This window comes from Malaya genurostris, chromosome 2 (assembly GCF_030247185.1).
Source record: "Malaya genurostris strain Urasoe2022 chromosome 2, Malgen_1.1, whole genome shotgun sequence".
Taxonomy (NCBI): domain Eukaryota; kingdom Metazoa; phylum Arthropoda; class Insecta; order Diptera; family Culicidae; genus Malaya; species Malaya genurostris.
Window position 1 is genome coordinate 321,544,437 of NC_080571.1, and position 21,785 is coordinate 321,566,221.

The following is a 21,785-nucleotide window of genomic DNA, read 5'->3' on the forward strand; positions in this document are numbered from 1 at the left end:
TAGATCTGTGTTGGATTAAAGCTGAATGTAACCGATATTTTAATTAATTGTGGTTTCGGAGGGAAACGAGTTCTCTTTCCTGAGATAAGTGCATATCCAGTATGAAATGATCATTATGAGTAAAGCAATGGATGATGCCAACAGGCCAATTATCAGATGGGCTCGATTGAAAATCGAGAAGAACTGAAATTCATGGTTGGTATGCACAAGAACCTCATTAGAGGCTTCTAATTCTGCTAATTCTGTATCGATTGTGGATTTCTCGATTGAATCATCTGGCTGGCAGGACCCTATCCCGTCGATAAACATTCGTACGAATCCTAGATGACATTGGCATACATTCGGAGCGATGCAGTGTCCGTATTTACAACCTACACATATCGGTAAACAATCTTGGAAAACATTTGAAAACTTAAATCCTTCTTCACATTTATTGCCAATTACAGCTTCACTAATCTCATCAGTATATTTCTCGCGTTGTTCTACACTCTTACAGGCATTATTGAAATCAAGCTCCCATCCTTCCTCGCAAACACACTTTCCATCCACACAAATGCCATCGATACAAGCAGGTGTACAGGTCTTCCGGCAAACACCATCCCATTCCTCTTCGAACCCTGACCAACATCGACAAGTATTCGGTGCAACACAATCTGCATTTACACACGGTTCCGGACAACTTGGGTGGCAGGAGCCAAAACCGTCATCTACGTAACCAACAAAACACTCACACAGATTGGGCCCAACACACATTCCATTCGTACAAGGTATTTCACACACCGGTTCACAATAAATCACCTCTTCTTCGTCAACGGCTTTTCGATAGCCAGGATCACAATGGCAGATGTTATTTCCCAGACAGGTTCCCTGACTGCAATCAACGTAGTTTTCGTCGCAGAGGAAATATTCAACATTAGGAAGATCAGGTTTGCACTGTGAAACACTTGGTGAAGGACAAGATAGCTGAGGGCATGGTGCTGGTGTGGAACACTCACATGATGGTACCGTAGTCTCGGGACAATGAGAAAAATTACTAGATGAAACTAAGGAAGAATTCGCACAAACACAAGCAGATACGGGCAATTGACATTCCAAAACCGCCGGAACCGGAATTGGTTGACAACTTTGTATTCCGTCACTGTTGTAAGCGGAGAAGAAACCTTCATTGCAGCGGCAAAAGTTGTGACCCCCGCAGATCCCATTATCACAATCGACAACACGTGAATCACAGTATGGAATACATTTATGAGTCGATTTGTCAGAATTTTCGCTTTCAGGAACGAAGCCATCGTGACACATACAAAAATTTGGTTCTATGCAGTCTCCGTGTTCACATTGAGGTTCACAAACTGGTTCGCAAACGTGTCGCACCGCATTGAATCTATACCCTTCATCGCACTCACATTTTCCTGGTGCTATGCAGCTTCCATTGGAACAATTTGATAGACAAAGAGGAACACACTCGATTATCCCAGTGACACTTTTCTTCGCATAGTACCCATCCACACACTGGCATTTATTGCTCCCTAGACAAACTCCATTCGAACAGTTAACTACTGTACTGTCACAAACGGGTTCACAAATGCCATTCGTAGTACTGACAAATCCATTTCGACAAACGCACATGTTCGGAGCCAGGCAAACTCCATTCATACAACCGTCTTCACAGTACGGTTCACAAATATGTTCGTAGGTTTCCGACTTGCTGTAGCCCTTCGAGCAGACACATGATCCACTTCCATCACAGTAACCATTGACACAATCCTCAACGCAAGTTTTCGGCTCACAAACCATTATTCCGCTTCGGATCGTTAGCCTGTAACCGTCGTCACACTCACACAAGTTTGGCTCAGCACAACGACCGTTTCTACAGTCAACCCTACTTTCATCACAAATCGGCTCACAAACACTACTGCTGTTATCAGTAAATCGATAACCGGAAATACATTGACACACATTTGGTTTGATGCAGTAGGCATTGATGCATTTGTTCTTGCAGTATGGAGTGCAGACGGATTTTTTCGAGTTAATTGCTGAAATTTAATTTAGTCAGTACAACTGTTTTCAACAATGATTGATCTATCTTACCACTTATGGTCGCGAAGTATCCTGGAAGACATTCGCATCGCTCAGGCCCAATACATTTCCCGTTTGAGCATCCATTCGTACATTTAGCTTCGCACACATTTTTGTACTTGTCGACCTTCATATATCCTGCAAGCAACAATCGAACGTAAAAGAAAACGAGTTTAGTGGGAAATTTTCCATCCTACCATGGTTACATTCACAAACATCAGGAGCAATACATTTTCCATTAATGCAAGGCTTACTACACTTGGGAACACACTTGAAATTATCTAGTTGATATCCTTTATTGCACGTACACCGGTCCGGTTCAGTGCAGACTCCATTCTCGCATGGTCTTCTACAGACAGGCTCACAATATCCGTGCTGTTGATTGTACGTGTATCCTGCCTTGCACTGGCATACTCCCGGAGCAGAGCAGTACCCATTGAAGCAACCATCCGGGCAAAACGGTTCACATGTATCGTATACTCCTTTCCGGTACAAATCATCACATACGCAGACTCCGGGAGCGACACACTTACCATTCAGGCAACCGGATTCACACATCGGCACGCAGCCGACATCCGATTGCGTGTATCCTTCGTTGCACACGCAGATTTCAGGGCCAACACAATTTCCGTTTGTACAATTAACATGTTCGCATCTCGGAACACATTGATTCAGTTCGTTCAGTCGATAGCCTTCTTCGCACAGGCACACTCCAGGTGCCACGCACTGCTGACATAATCCGTTGCAAACTGGTAAGCAAGTGAATTGTTCCGTTGATGATAAAGTGTATCCTGAAATGGAAAACGCATATTTTACGCACATTCTCGACTACTTCTACTCATGAAAAAATTAGTTCAAAAGATTTTCTAAAAACGACTCAGTGACTGAAAAACAAACACTTCAGAGATTTTTATTCATGAAACAAAGCTCTGAACCTCAAAGTACACAAGTGATCCCGATCAACAGATCATAACAGGATTCTATCAAAATTATATGTGATCTTAATATTTATATCTCATTATGTTGTAAATATGATTCCAAATCAGAAACAAACATGCAGATTTTATTAAGATTATAGCAAGTCCAGATATTATATTGAGGGCCGTTACATTTCAGGTAAAACTATACTAGAGTATTAAAAAAAAAGAGTTCAAACACTTTTGTTGATCATGGTTTTGACTTTCAACCCGAAAAATGCTATGCTTCAATAAAGAGCAGTAACAAATATTTTTTCCAATTTCACATACCTGAAGATGCTTTTGAAAACAATAATTTGATATTTGATTTTGAAATGACAGCCTGAATTTTAAATATGAGAACGTTCCTAAGTAATTTCTACTTGAATTGTGTAAAGTTTTTTTCTTCAAATATTAATTTTAAATTGAAAATAAATATTTTTCAAGATAATTTTGCGCTTTTTCTCTTATGAATGAAGAAAGGTAAGGCAAAAGCTTTAAAACTCGACTAATAAATATTTCGAATAGTGATATAGCATTCGATTCCGTTCATTGAATCCGCAGTGTTTCCTAAGAGATGATTTTCACAAGTTTGGAGTAAAATGAATGCTTAAATTCTTCAATTTTATCGGTGGCCGATTTTTGTTTCCGAAAACACAGAGTGATAAGTGTTAAAAATTTCAAAACGTCTTCAAAAGTAACGCTGCAATAAACGGAAAACAAAATCTAAACTGGACTTAAAAACAAAATCTAAACTCAGCTCAATACTTTATAGGTCTTTTAGTTTTTCGCACCGTCGGCGCTGGAAAAAACCCGGCGAGGAATATCGGTGGCAGCCAAATGGATTTTATCCTGGATCCGGGATTCCAATACATACACACGCCGGCAGCTCAGTCATCGCCGAAGGGGGAAAAAACGTCCCGGATAGTCCCGTCCCGGTGTAGTGCGAACAGGCTATCAATCTAGGTAAATATCAAACAATCAAACCCGAATGAAAGTTCCATATTGATGGTTTTTGAACATTACTTGCGGGGCTTCTGTCTGCGGATATCGCAAACTAATATGACTAATAGGCAATTGGTTGATCATCAATCATAAAAACTTGCTATTCGAATCGATGTTATATACACTTCTGATTTTTCACTGACTTTCAAACGAATTTTTATTCTAATCTAAATTAACGAATATCGATTCAGCAATCTCCGAGAAAATTAAGTGCACATTTTAATCAAATATACCCGCCAATCGACATACATACACGTACAGATAATTCGACGTCAATATTTCAAAAGGGCATCAGAACAATTGACAGACTCTCTTTGTTTACTTGCTCTTTCGACTATATCTGCGTTATTACACAAATGTTCGTTACTTATTTGGTACTGTTAGAAATATGGGAATATTGTCTTTCATTCTATACGAATATTTTGTAAGTACACGTGAAAATTAAGAAGATATTGACAAAAGAGAAAGTAAACAAAGAGAAACTCTCATTGGTTTATGTGATTTTATGAAATATTGACGTCGAATTCACTACTTCAATTGAACGAGCGAACTGATTCGAATTGAAAGTCGGCCCTCTTGGTACAAAGAAGAAGAAACTGAAAAACAATCAGTTATTAGGTAATTTCCTCAGATTCTTTAAGGTAGTTTTGTTTCACTGAATTTAATCATTTCCGTGCATTTACAACGATTCTTCAGTACCAAAAAAGCTTGCTTATAGTTCTAAAATGGCCCCTTTGTCATTATCATGCCGGCTGTAAGGAAACGACGAAAGAGGTGGAGAACGATAGATTATTTTTGTAGCAATATGGATTTACACTAGTTATTATATGATGCAAATATATCCTTCCAACATCAGTTGGTTCTCATGCCCCGATGCAATCGTAGCGTATGTTGGCAACTCAAAACTTTTCCCGGTTCGAAACCAGTCGCTTAAATGTTCATGTTTTTTTTATCGCAAATCAAATCGCCTAAAGGTATGCGATTTCATCTTACTTCGCGAAATCTATTTTTAGATTTGCACGATAAAGCCTTTCCCCCCAAAAAATGGGTAATAACAGCTGAAAAGTCGTGCAAAATTTGTAACAAATTTATGTATAATATTTATATTTACATATCAAGGTTTGTAACAATTTTGTTATCACCTAGGTTATATTTTTGTTATTTTAACTATTAACGAGGCCAAGATTATGACTAATTTAGATAGAGAAAACGAAACATCCCCAGATACAATTTTGTTATCCCTTTTTTTTCCATAAATACGTTTATTTCTTAAGGCAGTTTACATAAGTTTTTCTTCGCCGTAGCATCACTTTTACATAATATTCTTATCCTAATTTAATTCTAACATAGTCACAACGTTTTGAATTTATTAAAACATATTCTCTTATAGCTTAAATATCATCTTAGGTAACTCGTCATTAATTATGAAATCTACTCGGAAATATTATTTGAACCAAACGATTAACTTCTATAAATTATAAAATAAGCTGTTATTTTCAGACATTTTGTTGATAATTTCAAAAACTGTTTCGAGTTTGTTTGTATCATTACACAATTTTTATTCTAATTTAGCTATTGGTTGAACTCATGGACGCAGCTGGGATCAGAACTAAGTCTTAAAAGGGGCCTTTATTAAATTGAAACTACAATTTTCTTTATGAAATGATAAATAAGTTTCATGTATGAAAGGTCACGACAAGCAAGAATGTCTCGAACTGGGATATTGGATAGTCTACCTTGGGTACGCAAAGAATTTATTAGTTGAGATCTGACATCACGATACTCCACGCATGTCCAAACGACATGATCAATATCCCGATAACCTTCTCCGCAAGCACAATGATTAGTCTCGGAGAGCCCAATTCGAAGGAGATGTGCATCTAACGTGTAGTGGTTGGACATGAGTCTGGACATCACACGAATGAAATCCCTACTCACATCCAGTCTCCTGAACCATGCCTTTGTCGATATTTTCGGAATAATTGAGTGCATCCACCGACCCAGATCATCTCTATCCCAAGATGCTTGCCAGCTGGCAAGTGTTCTTTGGCGAGACGAGCTATAGAATTCGTTGAAAGCAATCGGTCGCTCATAAATTTCACCCTCAATAGCACCACGTTTGGCTGAAATATCGGCTCTTTCATTGCCAGGAATGGAGCAATGAGCCGGGACCCAGACTATAGTGATTAGATAATTATTGTTCAATATGTCGTTCAGGCACTGTTTTATTTTGCCCAGGAAAAACGGTTCATTTTTGCCAGCAGCGTTTGAGCGAATGGCTTCAATTGCACTCAGACTATCTGTGAAGAGGAAATAATGGTTTGGAGATAATGTGACGATTACACTCAAACTATAATGAACTGCTGCTAGCTCTGCTATATAAACAGATGCAGGTTCTTGAAGCCTAAATGAGGCCGAAACATTATTGTTGAACATACCAAACCCTGTCGCTTCTTCAATTCGCGATCCGTCCGTATAAAACATTTTCTCAGAGTCAATATGCCTGAACTTACTTGAAAATATTTTTGGGATTTCCGTCGAGCGTAGATGATCCGGGATTCCACGCACTTCACGCTGCATGGATGTATCGAAAAATAAAGTTGAGTCAGGTGCACTTAGGATGCTGACACGGATAGGAATATATCTTGAAGGGTTGATTTCCTGTGACATATGGTTAAAATATACTGTCATAAATTTTGTTTGAGATCGAAGCTCGACTAGTCGTTCGAAATTATTAATTACCATGGGATTCAGCACCTCACATCTTATTAGCAGGCGTGATGAAAGCTCCCAAAATCGATCTTTTAATGGAAGAACTCCCGCCAGAACTTCAAGACTCATTGTATGTGTCGAATGCATGCAGCCTAAGGCAATTCGCAAACAACGGTACTGAATTCGCTCAAGTTTGATAATATGAGAGTTTGCAGCGGAACGAAAACAAACGCATCCATATTCCATCACTGAAAGTATCGTTGTTTGATACAATTTTATTAGATCTTGCGGATGAGAACCCCACCAAGATCCTGTTATTGTTCGAAGAAAATTTACTCTTTGTTGGCATTTCGTTATCAGATACCTAATGTGTCCTCTCCACGTGCATTTGGAATCGAACCACACCCCGAGGTATTTAAAAGTTAAAACCTGTTGGATCATTCTTCCCATCATATGGAGCTGAAGCTGCGCGGGATCATGCTTTCTTGAAAAGACGACTAACTCTGTTTTCTCCGCAGAGAATTCGATACCAAGATGAACAGCCCAAACGGACAAGTTATCTAAGGTATCTTGCAATGGTTTATGCAGATCATTAGCTTTAGGTCCAGTAACTGAAACCACGCCATCATCTGCCAATTGTCTTAGTGTACATGGGGTTACTAGACAGCTGTCAATGTCATTCACGTAAAAATTATAGAGGAGCGGACTGAGGCATGAGCCTTGCGGGAGACCCATGTAGCTAATTCTGAATGTTGCCAAATCGCCATGTGAAAAATACATGCACTTCTCTGACAAAAGGTTGTGCAAATAATTATTTATAACCGCTGGAAGTCCATGTTGGTGGAGCTTGTCTGAAAGAACATCAATGGAAACTGAATCAAATGCTCCTTTAATGTCTAAAAATACAGATGCCATTTGTTGCTTTTGAGCGAAGGCAATTTGGATGTCAGACGAAAGTAATGCAAGGCAATCATTCGTCCCTTTATTTCTACGGAAGCCAAACTGAGTATCTGACAACAAACCGTTCGTCTCGACCCAAGTGTCGAGACGTCGTAGAATAATTTTTTCGAACAATTTTCTGATGCAGGACAACATCGCAATGGGTCTATATGAGTTGTGATTGGAAGCTGGTTTCCCCGGCTTTTGAATGGCGATAACTTTCACTTGTCTCCAGTCAGGTGGAACAATATTTTGCTCAAGAAACTTGTTGAACAATTCCAACAAACGTCTTTTTGCGAGGTCGGGCAGATTCTTCACCAAGTTGAATTTAATTCTGTCCAACCCAGGGGCGTTATTGTTACAAGACAAGAGTGCTATAGAAAATTCCATCATTGAAAATGGGTTATTAATAAAACCATTATTTGGAGGAGATTCCCGTATAATGCTCTGCGTAGGAACAGAATCTGGGCAAACTTTCCTAGCAAAGTCAAATATCCATCGGTTCGAGTATTCATCACTCTCATTGCCCACGTTACGATTCCTCATTCGTCTGGCCGTATTCCAAAGAGTGCTCATTGAGGTTTCTCTTGACAAACCTTCGACAAAATGTCTCCAATAGCTACATTTTTTGGCTCGAAGTATGCTCTTGTACTTGGTTTCTAAAACCATAAGTTTTTCAAAATTCTGAGGAGTTCCTCCTCCCCGTTTTAGAAACGTCTTGCAAGCATTTTGTTTTGCGAGTTTAGCCTCTGAGCACTCTTTGTCCCACCAGGGGTTGGGAGGCCTTCTGTTAGTCGTTGGCCCAGGAAAGCGTTTAGTTTGGGATTGTTCTGCGGCCTCCAGAATCGAACAAACGAGGAAGTCATATTCTTCAAGTGGGGGGAGCTCTTCCATTGAATTCAAAATACTAGAGATTCTACTTTGGTATTTAATCCAGTCGATATTTTTTGTCAAATCATATGGAATACTAGCTGAATTAGCAATACATTTGTTACAGCTAATTGAGATGATGATTGGTAAATGATCGCTACCGTGTAAATCAGGCAATATTTTCCAGGTGCAATCTAGTCGAATTGATGTTGAGCAAAGAGATAGATCTAAAGCACTTGGGCGTGCTGGAGGTCTTGGGATCCGTGTCATGCTACCCATATTTAATACCGTCATGCTAAAATTGTCACAAATGTTTTGTATTAAAGATGATCTGCTATCATTGTAAACGGAACCCCACATCATTCCGTGCGAATTTAAATCCCCCAGAATCAATCGTGGAGCAGGAAGGGCTTCAACCATTTCATTAAGCTGTCGCTGTCCAACTTGTGCTTTTGGAGGAATATAAACCGAAGCTATGCAAATATCTTTGCCTTTAATGTTTATTTGGCAAGCAACAACTTCTATACTAGAAGTTGAAGGGATGTTTAATCTATAAAAGGAACAGCATTTCTTAATTCCCAAAAGCACTCCACCATACGGAGAGTCTCTATCGAGACGTATAATGTTAAAATCATTAAAATTTAAAGCTATGTTTGAAGTAAGCCATGTTTCGCATAAAGCAAATACATCACATTTTTGACTATGCAATAAAATTTTAAATGAATCAAGTTTTGGCATGATGCTTCGACAATTCCACTGCAGGACAGTGATTGTATCATTTGCGGCGGGTGATAAATTATCCATCAAAAGATACAAAACCTGAGACAATTGGCCATTGAGCTGATAACTGCTTCAAAAAATTTCTAGCTATTGGAAGGAATGCCATTATGAGGGTCTTTAAGGGTTCAGATATATTGAATGCTGAGAAAATCCATTCAACAATTTCCGAAAACTTCAGTAATCCTGTTGGTGGCTGTGAAATGGAGCCCACAGGATTATTACCTTTTTCTGTGCTAGATCCTGGATTGGTTTGTGAATTTGACAAACCAGGAGGCACAGTCTTTGGTTTTGACTTTTTTTGTTTAACACGGGGATCTTTTTTTGAAGATGAAACTTTAGGTGTCTTTTTTGGTAATTTGGAAGAAGACTTCTTTCTCTTAACTGACCCTTGGGTAGTGATAAACGAATTACCTTCACTATTTTCGTCAGAGTCAGAGTCCTCTGTTTCCTCTAGATTTGAAAACCCGTTTTCGGTTTCCAAAGGGGGGACATCAATGACCGTTTTAAGCATTTCTGCATATGTGCGCTTAGACCGTGCTTTTAAAGAAAGCTTAATTTTGTCTTTGTGCACTTTAAATGCAGTGCATACTGAAATATCCTCATGAGGACTTTCCCCACAATAAATACATTTTTCAATTTCCTTGTTGCAATCATTATCTTTATGAGGTCCTTCACACTTAATACATTTTGGTTTATTGCTACAGTAAGTAGCTGTGTGTCCGAATTTTTTGCAGTTCGTACAATTCATTACATTTGGAACAAAAAGCCGAACAGGGAGGCGAATTTTATCGACATAGACATGGGACGGCAACGCAGATCCGGCAAATGTCACTCGAAACGAGTCTGATGGGCGATAAACTTTTTTTCCCTCTTCATAAACTACTGAGTACAGTTGTTTGCACTCCAGTATTTTCACACCCTCAAGCATAGAGTTCTTGAAACGACCAACACCATGCTTGAGTAAATCATCTACCGAAAGACTCGCTTCGGTAACAACACCGTCAATTTCGACATCTTTGGAGGGTATGTAAACTTTATACTCTTTATTGAAATGTTCCGAAGAGACAATATCATTCGCGTGTTTCAAATTATTTACCACAACACGAATTTTATCGTTATTTACTTTTATGATCTCTTTGATTGAAGAGAATCGTGATGTCAAACCTTTAGAAATTTGGTAAATGTTTAATGGCTTTGATATACGTCTAAAAAAGACTATCCAAGGCCCAGAAGAGCTCTCCTGATATTTTTTCGTTCGTGGGGGTATAGGATTCATGCTAGGATTTACGTCCATGGATTCATCCATCACATTAAAATTTTTAATCAAACTTTAAAGTAAAAAATGAAACCAACACTACACAGTACTCAATCAAAAGGAAAAGAAAAAACTTCTACCTTGAAATTGTTGTCTATCTCCGTTGCACTGCCGTGTAGATCCTCGTTGCTCTAGATGTTCTTGTTGGATGCTGATTGTTGGATGTGATGCTACTGCTACCTGACATCCAGCACCACTCGATTTCCGATTTACAATTTTGTTATCCCTTGTTGATCGGGATTTGTTGTGTCCGCCGAACTTAATGACGAAATCTCACCCACAGAACTATCGCTAAAGAGATAATTGAAAAGGAGAAGAGATTTTCGATGCACGTAGCCAATATGATCAATATGAACAACAATATTTTTTCCAAATAGTGATTATAGCGACGAAAGGCTGTTTTAATTCCAGCTAGTTAAATTAAATGAATTCAATTTATAGACGTAACAGGAGCGCAGCATTCTACATTCTACAAAATTAGCCATATCGAAGAATGGGCAGAACTTAATCGTGAATATCTCGACTTGTATTAACGGCAGCAACATAGTTCTTTCACTATTTCATATAAAGTATGATCAGGAATTTAGGATAATATTTTGAACAGTGTGAGATAACAACAAACAACTTAAAAATAAGGTTTTCTCGAAATTTGAAAACAACGCGGAAAACTCTCAACTTTCGCTTGGATTTTTGCACAAGGATAACGATTTTGAGGTAGTCAGGTACATACATTCAACTGAACGTTATAAAAGGAGAACCGTGGTCAAAAATCGATCATTTCTTCTTGTGCGTTGGATGGAAGCAGACGTTAGGTCGAGAAGACGCATTCAAGCAGCGGCATCGGAGAGCACACCTTCTGCGTGGTTGAAAAAAGAAACGCAGAGGTCGTAGTTCTCATTTGAATTCCGGTCGTCAAGGCGAGAAGACGCATTAAACCAGTTTGGCATCATTTGGCACTGTGAACGGATGTGTTGTGGTTTTTTCGCAAAGCCAGTTCCAATTCAGCTGCGTCAGGCAGCAGAACTACTAGTCGTTTGCATTGGAGAAAAAGAAAACGAAAAGTGGACAACATTATGTAAAATCAGCCATTCTAATGGCTCTAAATGTTATCTAAAGAACTATTAAGATTACTTCTTTCAAATCGAAGGTAAAAATCATCAGTTTAGTGAAAATCAAAAATAATTTGGTTTGCTTCGTACACTTTTCTCTGTGCGAAAATCGTTCGAGAAAAATGTTCCCAACTGTGCTAAATATCGTAGAGAATTCCACAATTTGATCTTTCTAAAAGGTAGAAATCCTGTACAACATCTTGATAGTTTCTTTCAATGAAATATGCAAATCCGAAATGAGATAATCGACGTCAAAATTCTGTAAGGGCCTATATGTGTGGCCGTTGGAACCACCCATTTGTGAAAAGGCTGCAAACGAAATCACGTAAAAAGGGGGAAAGTTTCACAATTCACACAATCGATCGGCTATCAATTCGAATTCGGAACGATAAAGAAATCGTGTCAGTTTTATTCGTATTCACGACATCCAGTTATGTCTCTGATATTACACACCCGTACTTTTTTAATCAGATGCATAATATGCTTTGTGATTGTTTTGTTACTAATGTTTTTTATTATTATTATACTTATCAATAATCACAGCACTGAATAAAGGGGTAGAATGTGCAAAAATATAATTAAAAAGTGCACTCGATTTTCTCAACGACCGCTCAAACGATTTTCCTCAACTATAATTAAAATTGAAGGCCTTGTAGTCCTATATGTTGTTCTTGAATTTCGTCTGGATGGATGGAAAATGAACAAAAAACGTGCAATCGATTTTCTCAAAGACCGCTCATCCAATTTCCACAAGGGTAGGTGTACTCCAAACCGGAAATCACTCCAATTTCTTAAAAAACGGCTGAACCTGTTTTCATAATCTTAGATTCGAATGAAAAGTTTCTTGGTCCCATAGCCTGTTATTAAATATCATCCAGATCGAACTTTCGGCTCGGGAGAAACAGGGCAAAATGTGCGAAAATATAAATAAAGTACACTCGTATTTCTAGGAAACCGGTCAACCGATTTTGTCGTGAATTACCATGGGGCGCCTTTGCAAGATTTACCCTCTGAGAGAGTGTTAAATATTCGATCGTGAATATCTTTTGTTGTATATAACGTATGAACATCATTTTTGCCTTTCTCAAATAAAAATAGTTATGCAATCATTGTGAATACCGACTTTTTAACTCATATACTATTCGACTCAGTTCGTCCTGTAGCAAAATGTCTGTGTATGTGACCGATTTTTACAAGCTTAGATCCAAATGAAAGGTCTTATGATACCATACAAAATTTTTGAATTTTGTTTTGATAGGACATGCGGTTCCGGAGTTATGGGGTGAAATGTGCAAAAAATTTTTTTTCAAGGATGGCGTGACTGATTTTTACAAACATAGATTTATATTAAAGCTCTTATGATTATATAAAAAAAATGCTGAATTTCATCTGGATCTGACTTCCGGTTTCGGAATTATAGGGTAAAGTGTGTTTAAATTTTTATATCATCATTTAAATGGGCGAAACAAACACTTAAAAATTTTCTAAACTGCTCTCAAAACAACTTGATAGTCATTATAAGAAGACAGCCAAAAAAACTGATTTCGGAATCGGAAATAGTGGTCATATTTTCTCAAATGGATCTGCCTCACTGTTCTCAGGGATGTTTTTTTTTGTCCGATTTTCACAAACTTAGATTCAAATGAAAGGTCCTGTGGTCCCATTAAGACTTCCTGATTTTTTTCCGGATCCGACTTCCGACTCCGGAATTATAGGGTGTTATATATTATAGTATGATTGATATGAGAAATTACACCACTAGGTGGATTAAAACATGTTTTTTTTTTCAATTCAATCAACCTATGCGCACTGAACGTTTTTTAAATGATTCAGTATCATGTATTTTGCTATGGCTATGAAAATTCCTTTCCCCAAAATCTTCTGTTAGAGAATCATATCAGGTATATTCAATGTGCGAACTTTTTTCTTGAATATCATCGAGGAGAATGTTCGCTAGTTAACTTTTCACAACTGATTTTTGTGTCATGTGAGATCAGTTTTAGTGAAAAAGTGCAAAAAATCAGTAGAAAATTTTTTTCTTCAGTGAGTTTTCTGATCGATGATTTTTTGTCTGAAAATCACTTGAAAGCTCGGTTTTTACCAACACTGCTTGTGCTCTCGTCGTGCAATAATTATTATTATATATCATTTATTTATACCCGGTTTTAACCTAGTTACCCACAGCAATAATAAATCTCCGTGAAAGTAAGCCTCCGATCACAATTGGAATCAGTCAATCACTATGTTTACCTGTATCTGTCTATTTCTCGGTAAGATGATTCTCTTGTCTCTATACAATTGAGTCAACACTAATGGCTGGCTTATACATACACAAAAATACTTTTTTAGACTTCTAGATACACAAAAAATAGTTTTCAGTGGCAAATATTATAAACTAAGTGGGAATAATCGAAAACAAAACTCGAAGGTTAGAAATGCATGGAAAAATGTTAAGAAAGAAATATATAAAATAAAAACACAAATAATTTGGGACACTTTCGACTGAATTCTTTTTGAATGTAGATTTGTTTATCGGCTATGCAGGCTAGACAAATTTTAATGAGTAATTTTATTGTAATTCTTGTAAGTAGCCCTGTTTGTACATTTCTTGTTAATATTTGTTATATGTGTTTTTGTAGTTATACCAGAAGCTGAATCTCCACCGTATGACTATTGACACCTTGTGTCAATTGTGTTTTTGACGAGGAACGATAACCTGTTTTTGTAAGTCTTTTCAAAATTGTGATTAGTCGAACATAGTTTGTAACGTCTATTTTTAAATACAGTTACCCTGAAGAACGTGTTAAAACAAAAATATTCGTTTGGGTGTTAAAACAAAAATATTCGTTTGAATCCAGTATTGACTGCATAGCCGATAAACAAATCTACATTCAAACACAAATAATGCATATAGGTTTTATCGCCTCCTTACTTTACCTTAATTTACGTTTCACTCAGAACTATTTTTTTGGATTTCGTCATTCTTTGATTAAATTTCCTTCTATGGACAAAATAAGAATAAAGTTTTACGGTAAAAGCACTACTTTTAGTGCAAGCGGTCACCATGTTGTCAAACTAACTTGTTCTCATAATCGCGTTGACAAATACTTCATTATGATCTCTTTTGACGTGAATACTTCTTACTTTAAAATGGGGCGCCTTTTCAGATTTTTGTGAGATAAACATAAATAACTCAAAAACTAAGGTTTCTGAAATTATTGAAAACAATGAGAAAAACTCATCACGCTTGCTTGCCTTTTTAGTCCCCGAGCCGACGGTTTTGAGGTAGCCAGGAACATATCAGTCCCGATGTTCTACTAGACGAACATAAAAGGTAAACTTTGATCGAAAATCGTTCATTTCTGCTTGTGCGTTAGACGCAACTGGACGTCGTGGTGAGAACCTCCCACCAACATCGGTCATAACAAACTTTCTGAGAGGTAGAAGGCTTCAAACGCTCAGGCTGTGCTCTTATTCGCATTTCGAATGTTGTAGCGAGCAGTCGCCTCCAACCAATGGCTGCAGAGAACTGAATATGAGCTTGAGCTTGAGCTTGAGCGACCACCCCTGGTTGCTACTCCGTTACTGATCGGGATTAGCTGAAATTGTACAGGGAGTTTCTAGTTGATCCGACCTGGGACTGGTAAATCATCCTTCAATGTACATCTTCTGGTAATCCCAGAATTCATTGATCAGTACCGACACCGGTCAGGCCCGAACGTAGATCGTCTAAGGAATGGGAGGGGATGTTAGTCGAACACTTGTTGTTACTGAAGGTCTTATATACTACTGCGCACTCCACAAGTGTCACGGGAGAAGGATAGTTGTTAGTGAAAATTTCAGTATTGGTAGTATTCGCACTACTCAGTATGTTCCGGTTTCAAAATGCTCGGATGCACCACCAAACTCACTGATTTCCCGAGTGAACGTTTCAACAATATCCTAAATTGAAGTCCCGGGAAGTCTTGATTCACGGCTCTTATTCGAGGAAACTGAAGAAAAATTTATAATACTATCGTGTAAAGAATAAAAACCATCCTATTTTTTGTAAATGAAATTACGTGATACAAAATAAATGAGTGAATAGGATTTAGACAACATAGTTGTTAAATTGCATTGACATATTCTTAACAGTTGTTATAAAATCATTTTAAATCACCAAATAAAGGTCAACAGATTTCACGCGCGTCTTGATTCTGTATTATTTCCGCTTTATTATTTTAATTATTTATTATAATTATTAATTGGTTATATTGGTTGATCTGAGCAGCCGGCTACCGAGAAAATATTAATTTATTGTTTGAAATATTAATATCAAGTGTTTTTTTTACTATGTATTCACTATACCGATATATGTTATCTCTGTTATTAACTTTGTAATATCAACGGATTTTCGTAATAGTTGATTTTTATCATTCAATTTATAATCCTGAAAGACAATCAAAAACATGGAAGAAAAAAACATTTCTCCGAAGCTAGACGGAATTTGATAGGTTGAATGAAGAGATAATTTAGTAAAATAGAGCAATCAGAAGTGAAACATTGAAAATATCTGATAACTGAAAGGAAAAAGAAACTCCTGCAATTGTCGCCTTTTACGACATGAAAGCAGGAACCCAGTGAATCTATTCTTGGTTCATGTTTTTTACGTCGGATTCTACACGGCATCTAGGCTGGTACTGTCCGGAGAGAGCTAATAGGTACTATCAATCTCCTAGTGGACCCCAGCCCCTACAACCAATGGCTGCAGAGAACTGAATATGGGATTAAATACTAGAATTCTAAAACTGAATTCAGAGCCTGAATTCAGAACTTAACTTCAGACTCAGAATTTAGTTTCACATCAACAGGTTCAAAATTACAAACTATGACTTGGAATTGTATCCTGATTCCCAATTCCGAAAATTAATTCTTGAATTCAGTTTTAGAATTTATTTCCTAAATTCAGAATCAAAATTCTTTCCAGAATTCAGAATGAACATACTTGAACAAAATTCGGAACATGGATTTTGGAGCTTGATTTTGTAACTAAAATCATTGCGGTTCAGAATTTATGTTTTGAATTCAGTTCTGGAATTAAATTTGGTTTCTGAGAATGAGTTCAGCTCCATAATTCTTGAACTAAATTTATGATCTGATTTCTTGATCTGGATTCCGAACCTGAATTTTTCAATTGAATTATGTACCTGTCCCAGATGTCAAATTTAGCTCTTGAACCCAGTTTCAAAACTCAAAAATAATTAAAATGGTGGCGAAAAAAGAGTTGTAAACACTGGATAAATTCCGTAAATCGATTCTATTTAGTATCGATAAAAAAAATATTACCAAAAGATTGTTTCGATTAATACTATCTAAATCTAAAAAAAACTACAAGAATCAGCCCCATGGGGTTGCTCGAACCATTGATGTGGAACAAGGCAACAAAAAATTTCTATTGATCGACATTTCCAATCAATCGTCACACTTTTGAAATTTGAACAGCACGCGAGTCTGCTTAGATTGATTTCTATTAGGAACCAATACCAAACACGCGAACCCAAAATATAGACTCTATTTGTCTTGATTTGTATTTGTTTTGTAGCCGACGTGATTACATCAATGTCCCAAATGTATGCAATTATATCTTTGTACATACTTGCGATACGATTTCGATATTAAGTTACTCTTCGTTAAGATTGTGCTCAAGTTTTGTATGCAATCAGATTTTTTATAGCGTTAAGGATCAAGAGTATTTAGTACGTATGTCATAGATCTATGTGTTCATATATGCAGTGCACCGAGTTTATCAAAGTGGATTGCACGATTGAATTTCAAACAATCTTTTTTCATAAAAATTTATTCTCAAATGAATGTTAAGCCTGACTTCTTAGATGAAATATCAGTTTTGATAAATTTTTCACCAACGTTTGATAGAAAATTGCTTACATTTTATGAATGTAAATTTTAATTCTTTATTGAAAAAGTTAGCAACACTGCTTCAATGCATTTGTATTAGATTGCGCTACACAAAATAAACAAAACTAAATATTTTCTGTTACTAAAGCAGTTTTCTGGAAAAATAAATAGTTTTACGACAACATTCCATATTCATTGCTTTCGCGTGTTAAATTGAAGGTTTCTCTTTTGCGGGTTTACTTATAGAAGGTACGTAAATCTTTATATTGCAATAATTTCTGCAAGAGGAAATCCATATAGGAACGTGTTTGTTGCTAATCAAATGTGTCAGTGGAAGTAAGCTGAAACTGAAATAATTTTTCTCGAACAGTTTTAAGGAAAACGGAAGAGTTTTAGACTAAGATTTTCGCTTTTCCTTAATTGCAATTTTAAGCAGAATGAACTGATTGGTTTATTTTTCAACCATATGGAAGATTTATTGAGTAAAATCATGAAAAGAAGCGCCGGAATTTGTTTTTACGCACACATTGTTGGCATTACTTGCAAAGAGTCTTGCTCCTTAAGTTTCTCTACCATTCTGCGATTTCGGTTGAAGCGATAAACTTTTTCTCATTATTAATCGAGTTCAAATTATAAAATATAATTAAGGAAATAATCTTAAGCACTCAAAATTTACCTTGGGGTAGTTGCAAATTTCTGAGGCGAAAACGACATAACATGGAATTTCAACCGAACTCGTACCACACAAGATCGGAGCATTCCAAGTAAAGGTACAAATAGTTTTATCGCACTTTTTGTCTTGCTGTCTAGCAACAACCTACCTCTAGCATGCTATGCGTAGAACTGAAACGTTAGCTATAGTTTCGCTTCTATTTATAGATTCGCGTGCTTCCAACAGCTTCACTTTTACATCGATTGACCAATCAGAGCGATGCTTTCCCTTTAATATACTCCTTCAAAAGCGTCATCTATGGCAGGGAAATCCGGTATGCGGGAGATTTTTAGCATACAAAATAGGACACTGCTAGCTATCAATCAACATTTCAATGATATATAATTGAAAATACATGGCTATGATCATTCATATCAATACGTAGTAATATTTCCAATCAATTGGTAAAATGATATTACTGATTGAAACTAAACTGACTGAGCTGTAAGTGTTCAAAACCTGACCATATTTCTACTTGTATTTAACCTTGAATTTCTAATTTGCACCCCTATATAGAAAACAAAGATGTGTTCCACATCAAAAAAACTATTTGTTTCGAATTATATACTTGTATGGAAAACTATATTTGACGTCAAAAAAGGCATTCTTAAGTATAGATGCACCGTTACAATTCTGGAAGCGAAGTAATAAAAGTTCACACAATCTACTAGTACGAACGATTATTATCTATATTCGGAACTGTAAAAGATCAATTGTCAATTTTATTCAAATTCATTTCCTCCAGTTATGTCTGTGACATTACCCACCCGCTATTTATTTTGGTTTCTGCTTTCTCATATAGAAGGAATATTGGAAAAATGACTTTTTTTACGACTTGCCGAAAGAAATATGAAAAAATCCAAATGTTACTGTAAAATGTTATTTTCTGTTCAACTGGGACCGAGACTTTTCCAACTTAAACTTATCAGAGATAATGCAAAATATTTCTTAATAAAGTTTGACCTATTTAAACACGTTCCTGCTTGACCTATTTTTGATCGTTGCATCCTTTAGGTGGAAACGAACACCACGTTAAGTTCGAAATGAATTTATCCCAAGGCGTCGTGCTGAAACTTTCTTACGCTGCTCCAATCTCTAGTTGGTCATAAAATACTATACGAAGCAGCAAGACTGACACTGGTTGTTGGGTTGGAATCAAAGATATTGACACTAATTTTAACACAACCCTTCCGCTGAAGTCTGAAAAAGCAATGCAATTCTAAAAACCAATCCCCAAACGATGCAGATAGACGAGAAAAAGAAACTCTACAAATATTACCTGCCCCACATTGGCACACGTTCGGCTGAACACAGGTGCCATTCTGACATTCGGGATCACATTCCGGCACACAACGTTCTTCATTCAACGGATCCAGCATGTATCCCTCGTAGCAATGACACTGATTCTCTTTGCACCATCCAAATTGACAGATTTTCTCACATTGCTCGACACAAATTCCGTATTCATTTTGCTGAAAGCCATCGTTGCAGAGACATGAATTCGGTGCCACACACCGACCATTGTCACAGGGAGTATCACATATCGGTTCGCATCTAAAATAAAATCACAATTTAGAACCATAACTTTGTTGGTCCATTTTTTTTCGGAATATTCACCGAAAATCGTCGATTTTTCTATAACCGGAATAACAACTACAAGTATCTGGTTCGGTACATTCTCCAAAAACACATTTCTGTTTGCAGGATGGCATACAGACGTTTCCGTAACGATGATATCCCTCGCAGCACACTTGCTTCTGGCGAAATTCATACTCCAACTGTAATTGAGAGCAAATCACTTTTCTGATTCTATTTTTTTTTCATGGTCTTACAAATAAAACTCACAGAACACGTTGATTTTTCAATTGGGACCGAAACAGGAAAACTGTGCTCGGAAAACATGCAATAGTAATTGCACACACCATACTCCACTCCCTTCGTTTTGTTCTGCACTAGTTTGGGGACTCTGAAATTTTAACGAATTCAATATTTGCTACCAATGCATCCGAAACAAATCCACTACTTTTCACTTTCGTAACAAAATTTTCCTAACACCAGGCATCTTTTCGCCATCAGAACCAATACAATCGCCACGAATCGTAGAACGGTCCACATTACTGAGTTTTTACATAACTTAACATCCACTTGATGCTTAACTGCACTTTCCCTGATCGATGAAAACCGAAAAGGAATTCAGCTGAACCGTCCCGAGCGTTGAATGAAATCCGACTGATCTCGTCATTCTGATTCCCATAGAACTAAATCTGAAAACATTCGAAGCTTAGGAAACGATCGAAATAATCTTATCACTGCATTCTATTTCGACACACTTCCAAAAACTCATTCTCACTTCCCAATTGGTGCGGTTATGAAAGACTCCAGAATCAAAACGATGGCAAATAATGCTAAGTGGTTAATCACTTTTATTGGTCTCCCAGATTATGCTGAGAGGGTTTTTGGGAAAACTATGCTGTTGTTTTGTTCGCAATTAATCTAGTTACGAGTCGAGTCGAAAAATTGGTTTCCTAATTGGAACATGACTCATTATTCCATCCATAGAACGATGAACTTCGGATTATTGGAATTATTTGAGCAGGTTCGGAATGATTGTTTTCATCCGAACCGAAAACGTTTGATTGTGAATTAGTGTTCTAAATTATTTTTAGTGATACTCAAACGAAGCCATTCCTAGCTGGTTCCACTTAGCTAGTGTTTTTAGTATGATGATCGTTCATGTCACTTAATATTTATCGATGGATTAACAAAGTGCAATGGCATTTTCTCATACTTTTACTAGTTTAGTTACTACATTTCAAATTGAAAATGAGAGACAATTCTAATATGGTTTGTATATATCTTATATGTGCTCAAGTGCATTCAAATAAATGCCTTCAAATGCCTTCAGTAAAATTCGGTTTTTCAGAACCGTCTTAAATTTATATAATTTATGATAAGAAATTTTTATTTCTCTCACAAACTAATGAAATATAAAATAGCTATCGAAGATTTTCACTGCGTTCTTTCACTCCAATTTTGAATAATCATACGGAGGGTAATACAAAAAAAAACTCTTTTTAACATAATGGTGACTAGTGAGGCCTTTCTCATATTACTCATATTTTCATGTTTATTACAAAGGGATTATGCAATTAATAAACAGTGTGGTCTACATTCAAAATTTTTTTTCCCAATTTTCGCATCGTCCTTTTTAAATGACGGTTTTCAAAATTTAAACACATTTAAACCCCATAAAAATCACAAGTTTTGTATATTATCCTTGAATTGAACTACAGTTTATACAGAAACGGCTCAGGCATCTCAAAGAAATTGTTTGAATATACTTGACCTCTATTTCTGGTACTTCCGAAACCGGAAATAGCAAACCGGTAGAACTGATATGATATTACTTGGACATT

General features: G+C 36.8%; 1 protein-coding gene across 1 annotated transcript; it reads right to left on the minus strand.

Annotated features, from left to right (window-relative positions):
• Nucleotides 1–8: 8 nt before the first annotated feature.
• LOC131431293 (fibrillin-1-like) lies at nt 9–20,484 on the minus strand. The gene is made up of 7 exons (XM_058596910.1): nt 20,393–20,484; nt 20,215–20,335; nt 19,987–20,147; nt 19,649–19,923; nt 2,274–2,867; nt 2,089–2,214; nt 9–2,033 (listed from the first exon to the last, which is right to left on the minus strand). The coding sequence occupies exons 1-7, from the start codon at nt 20,482–20,484 to the stop codon at nt 40–42; spliced, it is 3,363 nt and encodes a 1,120-aa protein (XP_058452893.1). The 3' UTR covers nt 9–39.
• Nucleotides 20,485–21,785: the final 1,301 nt, after the last annotated feature.